Here is a 17,215-nt window from a genome sequence, read left to right as displayed (position 1 = left end):
TTGGGTAATTGATGAAAAAATGTCGAATAGATGAAAACCGGAAAACCCTGAAATGTAAACAGTAAATTTACTGGGACATCGAATTAAACACATTTCGTCATTTGTTTGTTGATATAAATGCTTATTATCTCCTCAATACCATGGCTTATCTCTATACTTGCAGTAGTGTAATTCTAAAATGCTTGACAACTGCAGCAGAGGTGGAAACGTGGAACAAAATGCCAATAACACAATATCCAAAATTTAAGGAATAGGCAGAGAATGTCAGTAACACCAATCCCTTTCTAATAGTAGAATTATTAATTCATACATGGAATTATTCTTCCAAATTGTCTAATCAGTCACGTGACTGTCTTTGTTTTTGGTTTAATCACATATACAAGGGATAAAGTAAAGAAGGGGCGAGGTCAACTAGTAATCAACTATACATCGAGACTTTTATAAACTAACGGAAAAAACAAAGGCATCAGAAGGGTTTACTTTCAGTTCCCAAGGATTTGGGATCATTAATTTTTTTCATTCAGCATTAATTGTACCTCGACATGGCGTTTTGGTTGCCTCAAACTATTCAGAAGAGGCTCTTGTTCCATGTACTGCAGCAGGTGTCAGTTTTCTCCAACGTGGATTTATCAAACCTACATGTGTCACTTGGTTCGAGTTCGCAGTTTTCGTTTGACGACTTAGATCTAGCTGTTGAAGAACTTAACATACCAGGATTTGATGTCAAGAGTGGCAAAGTTGGACATTTAGATTTAAAGTTGAACGTTTCTGGGGGCGTCGGCGTAAATGGTAAGAGTTTAGAATTTGTGGTGAAACCTAAACTCTCGAGAAAAGAAAGTGAATCAGGTACTTTTTCCCTAGCTAAAAGTATACATGATTTGACCAATTCTATAATTCAATTTGCAGATACGAACCAACCTGGAACCAGTGGAAATAATAGTAACAATAGTAATGACACAGGAGAAGATATTAATTCAGAAATTTTAAACAGCCCGACTACGACGAGTAGTAGTAGTAGTGTGAGTAGTAAAGAAGAAATTGAAGCCGCGCCAGCGGTGAGTACATTGGAAAGTGTGAGAAATCGGATACTCAATGTGGCATTATCAAAATTGATGATTACCTTTGAAGACATAAGTTTCAAAATTTTATTTGAAGACGAAGAGATAATAGACATAAAATTAGAAAAAGTATTTTTGAATACAGTGGAAAATAATGTAAGAAGGATTAAAGTTCATAATTTAAGTGTGCATAAGAGGAAGAAAGTTTCAGATGTACCGAGTACGCGCAATATGGCACATTCCCTTTATCATTCACAGGCGGAACCGGCATCTCTTTATATGAGTGCTATGGAAAGCCAAGAAAAGGAGGGCGGCGATACTAGCGATAACAGTGTTGGCTCAGGAAGTTCAGATGAACAATGGGAAAGTGGAAAAGAACTCTTATTTGTCAATTCTATCGATATATCCTTTGAAGGGTTGTCATCGATTGATGATTTGGGTCTTAAGGACTTACTTGTGAATATTGACACTGTGCGCATCTCAGTGGATGATATATTAGATTTAAACGAAAGCGTGTTAGATTTAGTGGTAAAAACTATTTTCAAGGGGCAATCGGAGAAGACCCCACAACCAAGCACATTATCAGGGTATAGGAGATTTCAAAGGGAGCAGGATATTTTAGAAGGAATTGCATTTTTAGCCGTGAAGGCGAATTTAATCAGGATAGATTTTGCTCAAGATTTTAGTCTCTGCTTTAAAACTGTAAATTTAGACAGTTTGGGTAACAAGGAATATGTCATCACTATTGATTCTTTCGAGTTTAAAGGTGGAGGATTAAGCTCTAATCACACTACCGCTCCTATAATCCGTGGTGTAATCAAGCCTAATGAATCACGTTTCTCATTATTGCATGATATCAACGTTTCGTTGACCATTCCAGCTCTGTCTGAGCTTTTTGCATTTTCACAACGCATTTGTGATTTTGTATCACTGTTAGAAAATAAAATTGTCAAAAAAGGTTTGGCGAGGCCTAAATCTCCAGCTCAAGAGCAACGTATTTTAACCGGCACTCGATTCATAACTATTGCATTACATATGGATGGTTACGAATTACTTTTGAAAATAGAAAATGTGGGTTCGAATACAGCATCAGATGTTTTCAAGACTAATTCTATAAAAATTTTAAGGAAAAAAGAAGATCATTACGATTTGTTGTTAAATCTTCTAGGTGTTTCAATTGCTGTATCCAAATCTCGAATGCAATTAAATTTTTTTGATGAAAATTTGGAGGAATCCTTATTAACAAGTAAGACTTTTTGTGGAATTAAAGAGGTCATTGTAGAGGATGAGTTTTCAAGGTTGAAAGATTTGATTGAAGATTTAAAACAATTGGCTCCTTCTTTTCATATTCAGGATCAAACGAAGAACAAAGAAAGGAAAAATTCTTATTTGAAAAGGAGCGTTCGGATACTGCATTCTTCTAATATTATTTATAAGAATACAGCTGCTGCATCTTTTGCATTGATCATAGATTCGATAAATTTTAAGGTGAAGAATTTTTTAAAGCCGCACTTTGGTATACTGGATGGAAGATTTTCCAATATTGCCCTGGCTGCTACAGAGGAAGGAAATCTAGTTGCTTTCTCGAAACAAATTTCTTTGGAAAGGCTGTTTGCCAAAGAGTCTCAAGTTATTTTGAAGCCCATAACACAAATGAAAAGCGATAAGCCTATATTTTATTTTCAGCGTAAGAGTAGTGGAAGACTAAGAGTTACTTTGCGCAATGTGGAACTTTATTATTATGCGAAGTGGTTAGATTTTCTCAAAGATCCAAAAGGAGCTGGGAGTGAAGGAATGGGGGATCACAAAGACTCTACTCATTCTTCACATTCTTGGGAACTCAAGTTGGTGGATTCTTCGATTTTTTTAATTCCTTATAGGCTGAGCGCAGCGTTAGTAGTGGTTATTGACCGTTTTACCATGAGCGGGAAGGCACCAGTATTCCAATCCAAGGGTTTGCTAAACAGCGGCACTTTGTTGTTGATCGACGATTTTTCCACTGTTAAGCGGCAAGAAAATAAAGAAAGACCATCTTTAGTCTCCTATTATGCTCACCAGGGGTTCTCGGCGATTGGGAAACTCGAAACAACATCATTAAACGTTCAATTGTACAAAGGTGTCATATCATTGGGAATTAAACTGCATAGTTTAGCGTTATCGCTATGTGCGGATTCTGCACATACCATGGTGCAGCTATGCATTGACTTGAAACTCCCCCTTACTTTTCCAGATGAGAAAAAATACAACTATAATAATGAGGATCTGGTGGATGTTTTCAAAGATGTAGATCTAGAATTTTTCAATTCCTCTCATATCAAGCACGAAAATGATCATGATGTTGGAGGTAGAGACAATTTGATAGTGATAGAAAATAGCTTTATTGACGGAGAGCATGCGCACGATGTTGAGAATGATGCAGATCCAATTGAATCTATCGATGAAGCGGCAAATGATTCTTCATCAGATTTCACCAATCAAACTATTACTTTGCAGGAGGGTTACTTAGACAGCGCCCGAGAAGAGGAGTCACTAGATCTTGAAGATGACAAAAACGAGGCTGACATACAACTTGATTTGGAGGTAGGTAAGATTACATTGAAATTATTTGATGGTTATGATTGGAAATATACCAGAAAGTCCATATCTCTCACGATTGACCAAGTAGATCGTGAGATTAAAGCAGTAGGGAATGGGCATCAGGGAGAAGGTCGTGTAGAATCAGCTGTATTTGATTCCATTTACGTCTCAGCAAATACCGCCGATCATGTCAACTTAAGGAAAAGAGTAAGTGAAGAGGTTCAAGGTGAGCAAAAGGCCTCTGCTTTTTCTAAGAAGGCCAATCTGCATCCTTCACGGTTTTATAAAGCCCTAGTATTATTGGAAAAATTAAAATTATCCTTTATTGGTTACAGAGTGGATAATCCTTCCAAGGAAGAATCGGACTGGTCGACGGATTTGTTGAACAAATGTGATGTATCAGTCCAGAAATTCGAAGTTGTTGACAATGTACCCACCTCTACATGGAATAAGTTTTTGACATTATCGCGGCATGAGCAGTGGCCTCGTGATAGACCAATCTTCAGTGCGCAACTGTCGACTGTACGTCCAATTGATTTTTTGATGGCCACAGAATTAATTGTAAATTTGGAGATTGCGCCCCTGAGGTTACATGTGGACCAGGATGCTCTCGACTTCCTGGTTAAATTTGGAGAATTTAAGGATAGAAGGTTTGAATTGATAGATGAGTATCCAGATACAATTTTCTTTCAAAAATTCAATACCAACTCTGTGAGATTGAAGTTGGATTATAAACCCAAGAAAGTGGATTATGCTGGGTTACGTTCGGGTCATACTAGCGAACTAATGAATTTTTTCATTTTAGAAGGTGCCAAATTAACCCTCAAAGGTGTCGTACTTTATGGTGTTAATGGGGGACCCGAATTGATGACAAATCTAAAAGCTGTATGGGCTCCCGATATTGCATCTAAACAACTTCCAGGTGTTTTGGAAGGTTTTGCGCCTGTTAAGTCGATTGCAGCATTAGGATCAGGTGTGAAAGCTCTGGTTACGGTACCACTTTCAGAATACAGGCAAGATCGTAGGTTCGGTAAGAGTCTTAAGAATGGTTGCAACGTCTTTCTGAAGACTACTACGGGAGATTTCGTCAAAATTGGCGTGAAACTAGCGTCTGGTACGCAGACTATATTGGAAAATACAGAGGAAATATTTGGAGGTTCTGGAGCTGATGGTAGAATTCCCCGTACAGACGATCAAGTGGTAGACATGGAAACTTTATTGCAGGAAGATCAGTTAGTCGGCGGTAGTAACCCCAAGATTAGAGGACAGAATCCCGCTGCATTAGTAATAGACCCATCCAAGAATGATGGTGGACAACCTAAGATCGTCAGTCTTTACGCTGATCAGCCACTAGATCTGCACAAGGGTCTCGAGGAAGCTTACCTTTCTCTAGAGAAGCACATACACCTTGTCTACGACGTTGTTTGGAAGACCAAAGGAGAAATTAAAGACACACAAGCTGGAACAGCAGCCGCTGCGGTCACTGTTGCCAAAGTGGCTCCAGTGGCTATTATACGTCCATTGATAGGTGCTACTGAGGCCGTTGTAAGAACCTTGCAGGGTATTTCGAACCAATTCGACAAGGACCAAATTAACAACCTCAATGACAAGTACAAATCACACAGCTCAGATGAATGAGTGAATGAATGAATGAACGAATGTATGAATGAATGATATCTATTATATAGTTGCGGCTATTTGTCTCAAGTTTGTACTTGGCATTTCTTACGTGTCTCTACGTCAGGAAGAAGAAAAAAAAAAAAAAAGTGACGGATCTTTAGATCACTTCTGACGAGGGGAATGTGTAAACAAATGCATCGATTATGACATTCTCTTCGACATTGAATAGATATTCAATACAACTTACAAGATAAACGTTGCATAGAACCCATTTGCGGAAGATTAGATGGGATTCTGAAGAGGAGGAATTGAAGAGTAGTGCAAGTTTTGACTTGGAAAGAAATCTCGTTCAATAGTTTACAAGTGATTGTCACATATTAGCTGCAGTGTAGAACGCGAATCGTTGGGGACTATTCCATTTCAGACCCCAAAGGAGAGTCTTAAGATTTCATCAACTCAAGAAGATTAAATCATATTGAATTGATTTCCAACTTTTTTCACACCTTTTTTTATCATCTTATTATTTTACTGTTTTTCTGAGAGACCCCATAAATCAGTATTGTTCAATATAAAATGCAGGCCATGCCCGATGCCCAGCCGAAACAAGTCAAGCAACATCCCCCTCAACGTCAAAATCCGCACCATCCTCGTAATCATCGCCCAATTAATCAAAATAATCCAAGAATAGGTCTCAATAAACAGCCGCATCATGGATCTAGAAGTTCGAAGAAAGTATGTTCTAGGTGTACTGATCCCATTACTCAAGGAAGTCGACAAGGAAAAACTACTTTGAAAGCTCTCGGTAAATATTATCATGAAGACTGTTTTACGTGCGCAGATTGTGGGAAGTTTTTAAAACCTAAATATTTCCCTTATGAAGTGGCAAAGACTAAGGAAACCGTATTATTGTGCCAATACGATTACTTCAGAAGGCATAATTTATTATGTCATGTTTGCGATAAACCACTCCGTGGGTTGTATTATACGGCATTTGGTGAGAGATACGATGAGGAACATTTTTCATGCACAATTTGTGGGACACCCTGCGGTGTTAAAAAATGCTTTATGTTTCAAGATCAATTGTATTGCAAATATCATTTTCTCAAATATTTCTCTAAACGCTGCAGTGGATGTCATTATCCAATTTCCGATCAATATATCGAATTTCCCAAAGGCGAGGAAATTTATACTTGGCATCCAGAATGTTATGGTATTCATAAATATTGGCATGTCAATCTATCAGCAGAAACGTTAGGATTACCATCTTTTCCGACCGTTAAATTTGAAAAGGATAATCCAAAAGATTCAGATTTGAATCCACTGCCGACTGATTTGGAAAAGCAGATGCAGGCTTTTAATTCTATTTTATCGAAAACTTGGTCTGTGCTCTACAAATATGAAGAAGAAACTGCTGCATGTATATCAGATATGTTCCAATATTTGGCAAATTCTAATCAATTACAAGGTATCGCTTCCACTGCATTGTTTGTCTTAAAAGTGGAATGTCTCTTTAAAGCACTAGGATCCGTTGAGAATTCGAATATTGAAATTTCCCCGGTCTTGGGTCGTCATAAACTTTCGCTAACAGCTCCTGAGACTAACAACAGTAATGAAAATATGAATTTAAAATACAGCAAATTCCCTCGTAATCTTTCCACCAAAATCATGATTTATTTACAACTATTAAGAAAAATGGGTTCAGAACCTCGTGATACTAAAGTTACCGTCTCATCTTTCATGTCAGTGATTACTGGATTAACCCATTTTTTGAAGCTTTTGACACGTTACGGTCTTTACAATGCCCTTGAAGGGAATCGACAAATGCGTTCTCCAAATTCATTGGTAAGGTTTTTACGTGAAGTAGAAAAAAACGAACTTTTTGAGGGTGATCCATTTTCATTTATTGATGTTTCCATTAATGCTACCGATAATTGTGCATCTTGTGGGAAATATATTCAAGAGGATTGTATCCAGTACCATGAAAAAAGATGGCATCTGCATTGCTTTTATTGCTCCTCTTGTCAACAGAGGATTCAACCACAAGATAAGGGTGATGCCACTTATAATAAGGACTCAAATCGTATTTTGTGTTCACATTGTTCGGTAGAAGATCCTATGTCGTTACCTGGTTTCAACTATGTGACCAAATTAGCGCAACTAATATTCCTTCTGAAGATCGCTTTGGTTCGATCCAAGGCAGTTCTTGAAGTTCAATTAAAGACAAAAGCTGTAAAGAAGGATGGCAATGATGCCAACCAATCGATGTTGATGCAACAAATATATATCAGAACCCTTAACGATATTAAGAGGTTGAAGTCAAGACGAGAATATGTCCAATTGGAACGTGATAAGTCAGAAGCTAGAAAATCTGTCATCCTAGAGACCACAGAATCTGATGTTAATTTGAAGCCTTCAGATAAAAACAAAGGATTGGTAATTAAAACAGAACCAGCTAGTTCCCTTGATAGTAGTTCAGGGAATGTTTTTAGCAACACTAAGACTTTAACTTTAGATGATATTTCCAGAATTGTGGCCGCGGAACAGGCAAGAGAGTTGAGACCAAACGCATTTACATATTTCAAAAAATTGAAAGAAAGCGATGATGATGACGTGGGTGTCCTTGCAAAGAAAAGCGGTGTCTATTATTCTGAATTGAGCACCGTCGAATTGAATTTACTAAGAGTAATAAGTTTATCTCTCTTGGTGTTGGACAAAAGAATAGTTACTGAAGAATTTGATCCATCTCATTTGGGACCTTTCATTTTGAAAGATGAAAAATCGAGTCCCTCAAATAGCTTTTGGTGGAGAATGAAAAACAAGATGAATAAAGAACAAAGAAGACAGGATCAACCTTTGAAGGTGTTTGGCACACCGTTGGATATTTTGTCCGAAAAATTCGGAGTTGAGTCAGATCTCGGTGTAGGACCCTCTAAGATTAGAATACCGATTATTGTGGACGAACTTATCTCATCGCTTAGGCAAATGGATATGTCTGTGGAAGGTATTTTCAGGAAAAACGGTAACATTAGGCGGTTGAAAGAATTGGCATTATTCATCGATAATAATCCCGGTGAGACACCCGACCTATCTAAAGAAAATGCGATTCAATTGTCCGCACTGTTGAAAAAATTTATCAGGGAACTACCGGATCCATTGTTAACCACTTCGTTATACAAACTATGGGTTAATGCGGCCAAACTGGAAGAAGAGCATGAAAGACAAAGAATTATCTATTTAATTTACAGTGTTCTTCCTGAAAACAACAGAAACGTGCTTGAAGTCCTACTTTCATTTTTATGTTGGACTGGCTCATTCTCTCACATGGAAAATGAAGTGGGATCCAAGATGGATATTCACAATCTTTCCACAGTGATAACGCCAAATATTCTTGGGCTACCTGATGACGGTGTACCTCAAGGACCATCTCCTGAAGTACCTGATCCTGTTTACGATACGTTTGCTCAAAATGAAGGTGGGCATTACTTTTTGGCCATTGAAGTGGTGGATTTCCTCATTACGCGCAATGAAGATATGGGTATAGTCCCCAAATTTTTAATGTCGTTGATGAGGGATGTGCAGGACAAGAAATTGGACGAATTCGAATCGATTCAAAAGTACATTCATGAGAAAGTAAAGTCCAAGAGCGTAGACTTCTCAGAGTTTGAAGTGGATAGAACGGTTAAGATGAAGCATTCTACATCTGTGGTAACGCAAGGTGATACTAATAACTAATTTTTGCTTTCGAATCAAATCAAATAAAATAAAATAAAATCAACTAGACTAGACTAGACTAGACTAGACTAGACTAGACTATATGTATCTGCATATGCTTGTAATATTATTAATTAATATGTATAATAAAATGAAAACACTTGCATTATTTGAACAAGGAACATTAACTAATTGTCCTACTTGCACGTTTGATTTACTTATATACTTTATAAAACTCTCATGCGCGGGATATGATCATAAAACTAATACACAACTTACCAGCGTTTGCCAGCGTAGCTTGCCCTTCTAACGCGTTCCTTAGATCCTGGAGAAGTAACTGGCCAAGTGTAAGGATGGTTGTGTTGCTCTGCAATGGTGTAACCATGCTTTTCCATGTATTCTCTCAAGCCAGGTGGGCCCCTAGAACCATAAGGATATTCGGCTGGAGGTGGTGCCTCAGGACCTTCCAAATATTCTAGCAATGGAGTGAACAACTTCCAACTGACGTCCAACTCATCGTCTCTGACAAAGTTGGAGTGGTCACCTTCTAGAGCATCTTTAATCAACACTTCGTAAGCTTCAGGGATCCAGAAGTCCTTGTATCTACTAGAGTAGGTCAAGTCCAAGTCTGTCACTTGAGCGACGTTGGATAGACCTGGGGTCTTGGCATTGAACTTCATGTAGACAGCTGGGTCTGGTTGGATTCTGATGACCAACTCGTTTTGGGGAATGTCCTGGAACACGCCAGAAGCGACGTCTTTGTATTGCAATCTGATCTCGACCTTACCTTCGTTTAGGGCCTTACCAGCTCTCATGATGATTGGAACACCATCCCAACGTTCGTTGTTGATTCTGAAAGGTAGGGCTGCAAAAGTCAATTGCTTGGACTTAGGGTCGACAGTCTCATCATCCTTGTAACCTGGTTTGGAACCGTCGGCAGACTTGGCATATTGACCGACCAACAAGTCCTTGTGATCGATTGGGGCAAATGCCTTTAGTACCTTAACTTTTTCGTCACGGACCGACTCCGCGTCAAACGACACCGGACGCTCCATGGTAACTAGAGTGAGCACCTGCAGAAGGTGGTTTTGCATAATATCCCTGATTATACCGATAGAGTCGAAGTAACCACCACGGCCCTCGGTACCGAATGGCTCCTTGAAAGAGATGACAATGCTTTGGAGATTCTCCTTGTTCCATGCAGCGTTGAGGACAGTGTTGCCAAATCTAAGCACCAATAGGTTTTTTACAAGCTCCTTCCCCAAATAGTGGTCGATTCTATATATTTCGTCTTCGGAGAACAAAGGTGCCAAGTTCTCTTGTAATTCTCTAGAACTCTTCAAGTCATGTCCGAATGGCTTCTCCACGATTAGTCTCGTACCACCGTTAGGGACGTAAAGGTTTTTCTTAATCTCCGTTGCCACAGACAAGAAAACGCCTGGTGGCAAAGCGAAGTAGAACAAACGGTGAGGTTCCTTAACGCCGACTTCCTCCTCGTGTTGCTCAATAACTTCTTTTAGCTTAACGTAACCTTCAGGGGTGTCGTAAGGACCGTGAACGTAATGCAACATGGTAAAGAATTTGTGGACCTTAGCGTCACCTTCAGCACCAGATGGTCTCTTTAGGTTTGGCAGGATTCTTTCTTTTAGCTCTTCTTTGGTCAATTTAGAACGGGCATAACCATAGATTCTGGTAGTTGCGTCTAAATGGCCCTCTCTGAAAAGGCCGAAAAGGGCTGGAAAAGTCTTCTTCTTGGCAAGATCACCAGAGGCGCCAAATACGACAATTGATGTGTCCTTAGCGTACTTAACAGACATGTTTGGGGAGCAGAGGGGGGGATCTTTGTTCTACTTGAAGATACCTCGGTGTGGCTTCGGAAATTTGAAATTTGGCACTGTGCTTTTATATGTGCGGCACCCCTAGAAAGTCCACCCTGCCGATCGCGTAGAGACCCCCCTATAATTTGTAAGCGAACGAGAGAGCAACGGTTCATGACAGAGAGGGAGGGACTGTTGGGAGTCCGCGATGCCCGTCGTGCCAATGCCCTAAACCGGCCCTATAGCGAGATTACTGGTCTCCCCCAAGACACCTTTTGTAATCCTCAGGCACACGCAGCTTGCCTATCGTGGGAGGAGGGGTTGAGTGATAATAGGCAGAGCGGACTTCATTTTTTTTTTTTTTTGTCATGGGTGGCGAAAAGCTATTGTTGGGCGAATCAATGCGCTCCCTTGTCCCCCCTTCTTCACACGCAGCATAAAGAGGGACATTGGTCTCGAACAACAGAATATACGGCTATCGTATTATAGTATTATACACTTGGCGTAGTATTAAATAGTGATATTAGCCGCCAGCTTATCAAACAAAAAAAAATGAAAAAACTTCGAAATTCTCTTATAGTTGAGATAGAACAGTGGTCAAGTCATTGGTCAAGTCCTCTGCAGATTCACATCCTATAGAGACTCTAACAAGACACTGATCGATATCTGAATCACACATAGCTCTCCACTCGACTAGAGATTCTACACCACCGAGGGAAGTTGCATGTTGGAAAAGTTTCAGAGAGCTGCAGAATTTCTTGCACTGCTCTTCCGTCTTCAAGGTTAAAGAAAATACAGGACCGTAGCCGCCGCTCAACTGTTTCTTGACAAAATCGTCGCTTTGCAAAGAGGAATGGTACAGCTTGTCAAGTGCAGGGAAATCGTTCTTGTGATCATTCAAGTACTGGACAATCTTAGTAGCACTTTCAGATTGTCTTTTGATTCTCAAATCGTAAGTCCTCAATGATCTTAAAAGCAGGTAACTGTCCAAGTTGGAAATGTTGGAACCCAAACAAATTCTATCCTCTTTCAATTTACTAGCTGTTTCCTTATCCTTGACGACTAGAACACCACTCAACAAATCAGAATGACCGCCGAAATATTTAGTGGCAGAATGCATGATCATATCAGCACCGAAATCCCAAGCATTTTGCAGTGGAGGTGGTGCAAAAGTTGAATCCACCATCAATAAAGCACCCTTGGCATGAGCACGACGAGCTAATTCGCTTATATCTAGAGAAGTACCAAATGGATTGATTGGGGTCTCCACGTGAACGATATCACCCTTTTGAGCATGCTTCTCGATGTCGGCAAGGCCATATCTCTCTACGCCGTAGTTACGCTTCATAATACCCACAATGCCCTGGACACCATGATAGCATTGATCCATAAACACTCTCTTTGGATTGAAATGAACCATGGCACTCAAAAATCCACCAAGACCACACGAGTAGCAAACTGCGTGTCCGCCGAGAAAACGAGAGAACAAAGCTTCCAATCTAACACCGTTAGGATGGCCCTCTCTCGAGTACACTGGATATTCATCCAGACAGTCGAGGTTGGTTATATCCCTCCAGGGAACCAAGTTATCGTTGTCGTAGCGAAATGTAGATGCCACATTAATTGGTGGTGCCACGTCGGTCACCCTGTTGTGCTCGTCGTCACCATGAAGTAGTAGAGTTGCTAGATCAACCATTATAATAGTTCGGTTTACTTTGTTGTGGTGGTCAGTATGAAGAATATTTTTCAGAGACGATTTGATCGTTCATCGTCCCATACACACATATATATATGATTGCCAATGAGATGCTGGGAGGTACTGCTGCTTCAATAAGTGGGCTATTTCTTGACGGTTTGATATAAGTGCCGTTGAGATGCTCGGGACTGTTGCTGGTCCAGTAAGTGTGCTAAAGCTTACCGGCGGTTCATCATTGCCAATGAGATGCTCGGGAGTTTTGCTGCTTCAGTAAGTGTGTAAAAGCTCAACGGCCTGTTAGAGCTTAACTACGTGCTGGAGGTGTCCACCCGTCAGAAAAAAAGACATTTTCCTCGGAAAAGGATTACCTTTAACAGAAGGCACGTAAGTGATTAAAAGTTCTATGAACACAATAAGGTCATTCTTACAGTGAAGGACTTCGAGCAACTGTGGTCATCGGAATGTATTTCCTTACAAGGAAAACATTTTCCGCTTGTCTTGGCATGTAACATTAAGGCTTGGCACTTGATGACTTAAAAATAAGTAAAAGATGAGCGATAAACACATAATTATCTAGATCGTTTATTTACTGGGCAGTCAATTCGATCGATTTCTAGGAAATTGGTAAGTTTTCATAGCCGTTGGATTATATGTTTATGTTACTCTGATGAAATTTAATGTGTGGAATGTCAGGACGGTTACTACGTGACTAAGAGCTATTCTTCCATTAACATACCGAGCTTCTTCTCAACAGATTGGAAGCTCTTAACATCCTTCAAACAGTTCATTTTTCTTGCTTACATCTGTCTTATGAGCTTCACCATCTTTTCTCAAAAGAAATTTATTTACTGCTTTATGGGAGAATACATCGCAAGACCACGGCCCTACTTCGAGGAAATGGCTTTCAGGATCTATCTTGAACCTTAGACGGCTAGAAGTCATCCACCGATATCAGCTATTATCTAGGGGAAATCCTGCTTAAACATCCTTTCGTGTCTACTCTCCACCTCACATCTAATGTTCTTTACAGTTAGAATGTGTGAGATCAGTGGAAAGTCAGCGGTAATATAAACTTGTATACACGCCTTTGATAGTGTTACCCTGCCTATGCACCCCTAATCCTCTCCGCCCGGTTTCGGCGGCTATCGTGTGATTCCAGACTGTGCTCTGTCTTACATCCTATATATATATATATGTCAGTCTGCTTTGGTCTTGTTCTACTTCTGCATATTCTTAATACTCGGAAGAGAAAGTCATCCAAGAGGATCGAAGACCTCTAGGTTTTCAAATGGGCTAATGACTCGGCCTGATAATAACGCAGACTAGAAATTCTGTAATGGACATTGTAAGTAAAAGTCGTATGTCTTGTGGACATACTACCACCTTGATAAATTATTATAAATGGTTCCAAGCTTCAGCAGTATAGTTGGTTTTTCTACAGTACAACTCAAAGGGTTCAAAAACTTGCCATTATTTACAAAACATAAAATCCAAACTCCCATAAATACCATTTACTATACAATTAATAATTTCAATCACCACTCACTGCTCATCGATACTACATTTGTACTCTTTTCAATTGCATGGAACTCGTATTCGTAAGATTTCTCTGATGCAGATCCCAAAGGTAAGTTCAAGGGGTCTAATTCTACGAACTCCTTCTCATACCTTTCATCTAGAACTTGAGCAGTGGCTCTACGCTTAACGCTGCTTTCACCACTTAGTAGACCACCACCGTTGATACAACCCCCAGGACATGCCATTACTTCTATGAATTCTCCTTCATAGGGATCAGCTTGCATAGTAGCACCATTTTGAGCAGAATCACCCTTGTTAGCACCACGTTTACGCACTACGACACGTCCGCCTCTTTGTGCACCCTTGAGTTTCCTCACCATGTTTTGAATGTTACGAAATCCATATAGTTCACTTGTCGATCCAAAGACCTTTTGCTGATCATCTGAAGCCGTCACACGATATTCACGAACGTCACCATTACGACCATTTAAAATGTGTATTTGTGAACCTGGATTTAATGATTGCAGATACCTAGCGTATTGGAACGCATAACCACCTGAACTGCTACCGGCATTAGAAGCCCAGTGCACCTGCGGGTCCCAACCTGGTGGTGATAACTCGTGTGCAGAAGCCGCTAAATCAACATTTAAATGATCCTTTATATCGATTTGTAGCTCTTGCATAATGGCCAAAAATTCTCTTGGTGTTAAAACGCAATCAACACCTTCTTCCACGGCATCAGGTCTTGAAGCCTCCAATTTTTTGTCAAAACAGGGCATAAGCGATAAATGATAAATTTCTTGTTCTGGTGGTAACGTCTGTTTCAATAAAGAACCGGTCACTTGCTGAGGTGATTTGACATTTAATAATAGCGGTACCAATTCCGGCCTCGTCTTTTCAGCATATAGGACAAACCCTGGACATACACTACAAAGACGTGGTGTGCCTCTCTTTGTATTCCCATCGTTGTTAATACTCTGTTGTTTTTTTAATTTAAACAAATGTTCATTCGTATGTTGGATGGCAATAACTCTACCTAATTCCGTACCGACAGCATATCGACAGTGTAAGACGCTGGCAAATATATTTAAAAGTGCCTTATCCATTTGTGGTAGAGACAACCCAAAGTACTGAGCCAAAGATAGTCTACACTGGGGAGCAACGCTAATAACTAAAATTTTAGAAGATCCCTGTAGTTGCTTCCAGGCATCAAGGAAAACGGTATGACTCTGCTTACTGAGTAAAACTTCTTCACTTGATGTAATACATCCTGCACATGCCAGACAGTCCTGTAGTGATATAGAGACTTTCTCAGGCTCACTTGATTCTTGTCCTACCTCTAATTCATCAGAAGGCGTCCCGTTTGCATTAGAAGCAGCCTTGTTAGAGGATGAACTACCAGCAGGATTAATACAGATGGGTCCAGGCGCAATATAATCGTTCAAATCTTCTTCAGAAAGTTTTGCACTCATTTCTTTGATACTACTGCTAAAATGATGTTGGTTGCAAGTAGTTTGAAATGTCGATATGACAAAGCGACGGTTGTCAATTTCTCGCAAATATATATATATATATATAGGTATAAAGGTACATACATTACTAAGATATTAAAAGAAGACTCCTGAATATTATGACCCCATTGACACGTACAATGTCCAGTCTAAATATCCGTAACCTGACCCATTGGGACAAAGAGCTCAAGCAAGACCGCGCTCACCGACTAGCAGCCACTGTGCTTAAGAATTGCAATGCAGATGAAGCACTTTTGAACCGTAGTCGTCTACAAGAATTAGAAAATCGCTCGTTCAATCATCAAGTTACAGTAGATCAGTTACCAGTTACCAATCAAAGATCTTCAGGACGTTGCTGGTTGTTTGCAGCTACCAATCAATTAAGACTCAACGTAATTCAAAAACTGAATCTAAAGGAATTTGAATTATCACAGTCATACCTCTTCTTCTATGATAAATTAGAAAAGGCCAATTATTTTTTGGATCAGATTGTACAAACCCGTGAAGAACCTGTGGATTCAAGGTTGGTTCAACACTTATTGAAGTCCCCCACTGAAGATGGTGGTCAGTACAGTATGTTTCTCAATTTGGTTCGCAAGTATGGTTTAATTCCAAAGGATATCTACGGTGATTTGCCTTACTCGACCATTGCATCAAGTAAATGGAATTCTCTATTGACTTCCAAATTACGTGAATTTGCACAACAACTCCGTGAACCATCTTCTAAGGATGAAGATACAGCAGAAAAATTGACTTCCATGCAACGTGAATTGTTTGAAATTTTCACTCTTTTCATGGATCTACCACCAGTGCAACCTGATGAGGAATTTACCTGGACCTATTCAGACAAGGATAAGAAGTTGCATACTATTAAGACGACTCCATTGAACTTTGCTAAGGAATATGCTCAGTTGGACGATACAAAACCAGTTTCATTAATCAACGATCCCCGCCACGAGTTCGGTAGTATCATCGAAATTGATCGTTTGGGTAACGTTCTAGGAGGTGAGAAAGTGAGATATTTGAATTTGGAGAATGACACTTTATCACAATTAGTAGTCGATTGTATCAAGAACAACAAAGCCGTTTTCTTTGGATCACACACCCCTCGTTATATGAATAAAAAATTCGGTATCATGGATTTGCAATCATGGAACTACGACGCCATCGGTTACCATTTGAACCAATCCAAGGAAGCTCGTATTCGTTATGGAGAATCTTTAATGACACATGCAATGTTGATCACTGGTGTCCATGTAGATGAATCAACGGGAAAGCCACTTCGTTACCGTGTGGAAAATTCTTGGGGTAAGGACTCGGGTAAGGAAGGGTCATACGTTATGACTCAAGAGTATTTTGAACAATACTCCTTCCAAATCGTCGTTGATGTCGACCAATTGCCACAAGAATTAGCAGAAAAATTCCACAATGAACAAGAAAAACCAATTTTACTACCATTATGGGATCCAATGGGAGCATTAGCAGAATAAATAGCCTTTTTTTTTTATTCTATGTAACTAATCATCATAATATTGTACAAACAGATCAACGTTTATTTCGGCCCAGGGCGTCGAGGAAAATGGAAGGAAAACAACAACAATTGAGAAAACAACATACGCAATTGAAGACAAGTGTTAACATTTAGAGAGGAATATAGCTAAAGATTGCATTAGAACTCAATTAGCGCTTTAGTTCACATTGCAAAGA

General features: G+C 39.7%; 6 protein-coding genes across 6 annotated transcripts; 3 read left to right on the top strand and 3 right to left on the bottom strand.

Annotated features, from left to right (window-relative positions):
* Positions 1-542: 542 nt before the first annotated feature.
* ATG2 (Atg2p) lies at positions 543-5,273 on the top strand (the record flags this gene model as incomplete). Its single annotated transcript, XM_002497839.1, has 1 exon — positions 543-5,273. One exon carries the CDS (start codon positions 543-545, stop codon positions 5,271-5,273), a length of 4,731 nt encoding a protein of 1,576 aa, XP_002497884.1.
* A 555-nt stretch (positions 5,274-5,828) lies between these two features.
* On the top strand, positions 5,829-8,987 carry LRG1 (GTPase-activating protein LRG1; the record flags this gene model as incomplete). Its single annotated transcript, XM_002497838.1, has 1 exon — positions 5,829-8,987. One exon carries the CDS (start codon positions 5,829-5,831, stop codon positions 8,985-8,987), a length of 3,159 nt encoding a protein of 1,052 aa, XP_002497883.1.
* Positions 8,988-9,241: 254 nt separating this feature from the next.
* Positions 9,242-10,783, bottom strand: ZWF1 (glucose-6-phosphate dehydrogenase; the record flags this gene model as incomplete). Its single annotated transcript, XM_002497837.1, has 1 exon — positions 9,242-10,783. One exon carries the CDS (start codon positions 10,781-10,783, stop codon positions 9,242-9,244), a length of 1,542 nt encoding a protein of 513 aa, XP_002497882.1.
* Positions 10,784-11,357: 574 nt separating this feature from the next.
* On the bottom strand, positions 11,358-12,479 carry ZYRO0F15664g (uncharacterized protein; the record flags this gene model as incomplete). The annotated part of the gene is made up of 1 exon (XM_002497836.1): positions 11,358-12,479. One exon carries the CDS (start codon positions 12,477-12,479, stop codon positions 11,358-11,360), a length of 1,122 nt encoding a protein of 373 aa, XP_002497881.1.
* A 1,535-nt stretch (positions 12,480-14,014) lies between these two features.
* On the bottom strand, positions 14,015-15,469 carry NAR1 (iron-sulfur cluster assembly protein NAR1; the record flags this gene model as incomplete). The annotated part of the gene is made up of 1 exon (XM_002497835.1): positions 14,015-15,469. The coding sequence occupies one exon, from the start codon at positions 15,467-15,469 to the stop codon at positions 14,015-14,017; it is 1,455 nt and encodes a 484-aa protein (XP_002497880.1).
* Positions 15,470-15,627: 158 nt separating this feature from the next.
* LAP3 (bleomycin hydrolase) lies at positions 15,628-16,998 on the top strand (the record flags this gene model as incomplete). Its single annotated transcript, XM_002497834.1, has 1 exon — positions 15,628-16,998. One exon carries the CDS (start codon positions 15,628-15,630, stop codon positions 16,996-16,998), a length of 1,371 nt encoding a protein of 456 aa, XP_002497879.1.
* Positions 16,999-17,215: the final 217 nt, after the last annotated feature.

This window comes from Zygosaccharomyces rouxii (genome assembly GCF_000026365.1).
Source record: "Zygosaccharomyces rouxii strain CBS732 chromosome F complete sequence".
Classification (NCBI taxonomy): Eukaryota; Fungi; Ascomycota; class Saccharomycetes; order Saccharomycetales; family Saccharomycetaceae; genus Zygosaccharomyces; species Zygosaccharomyces rouxii.
The sequence above is the reverse complement of the archived record's forward strand: the minus strand, read 5'-3'. Positions and strand labels throughout refer to the sequence as shown.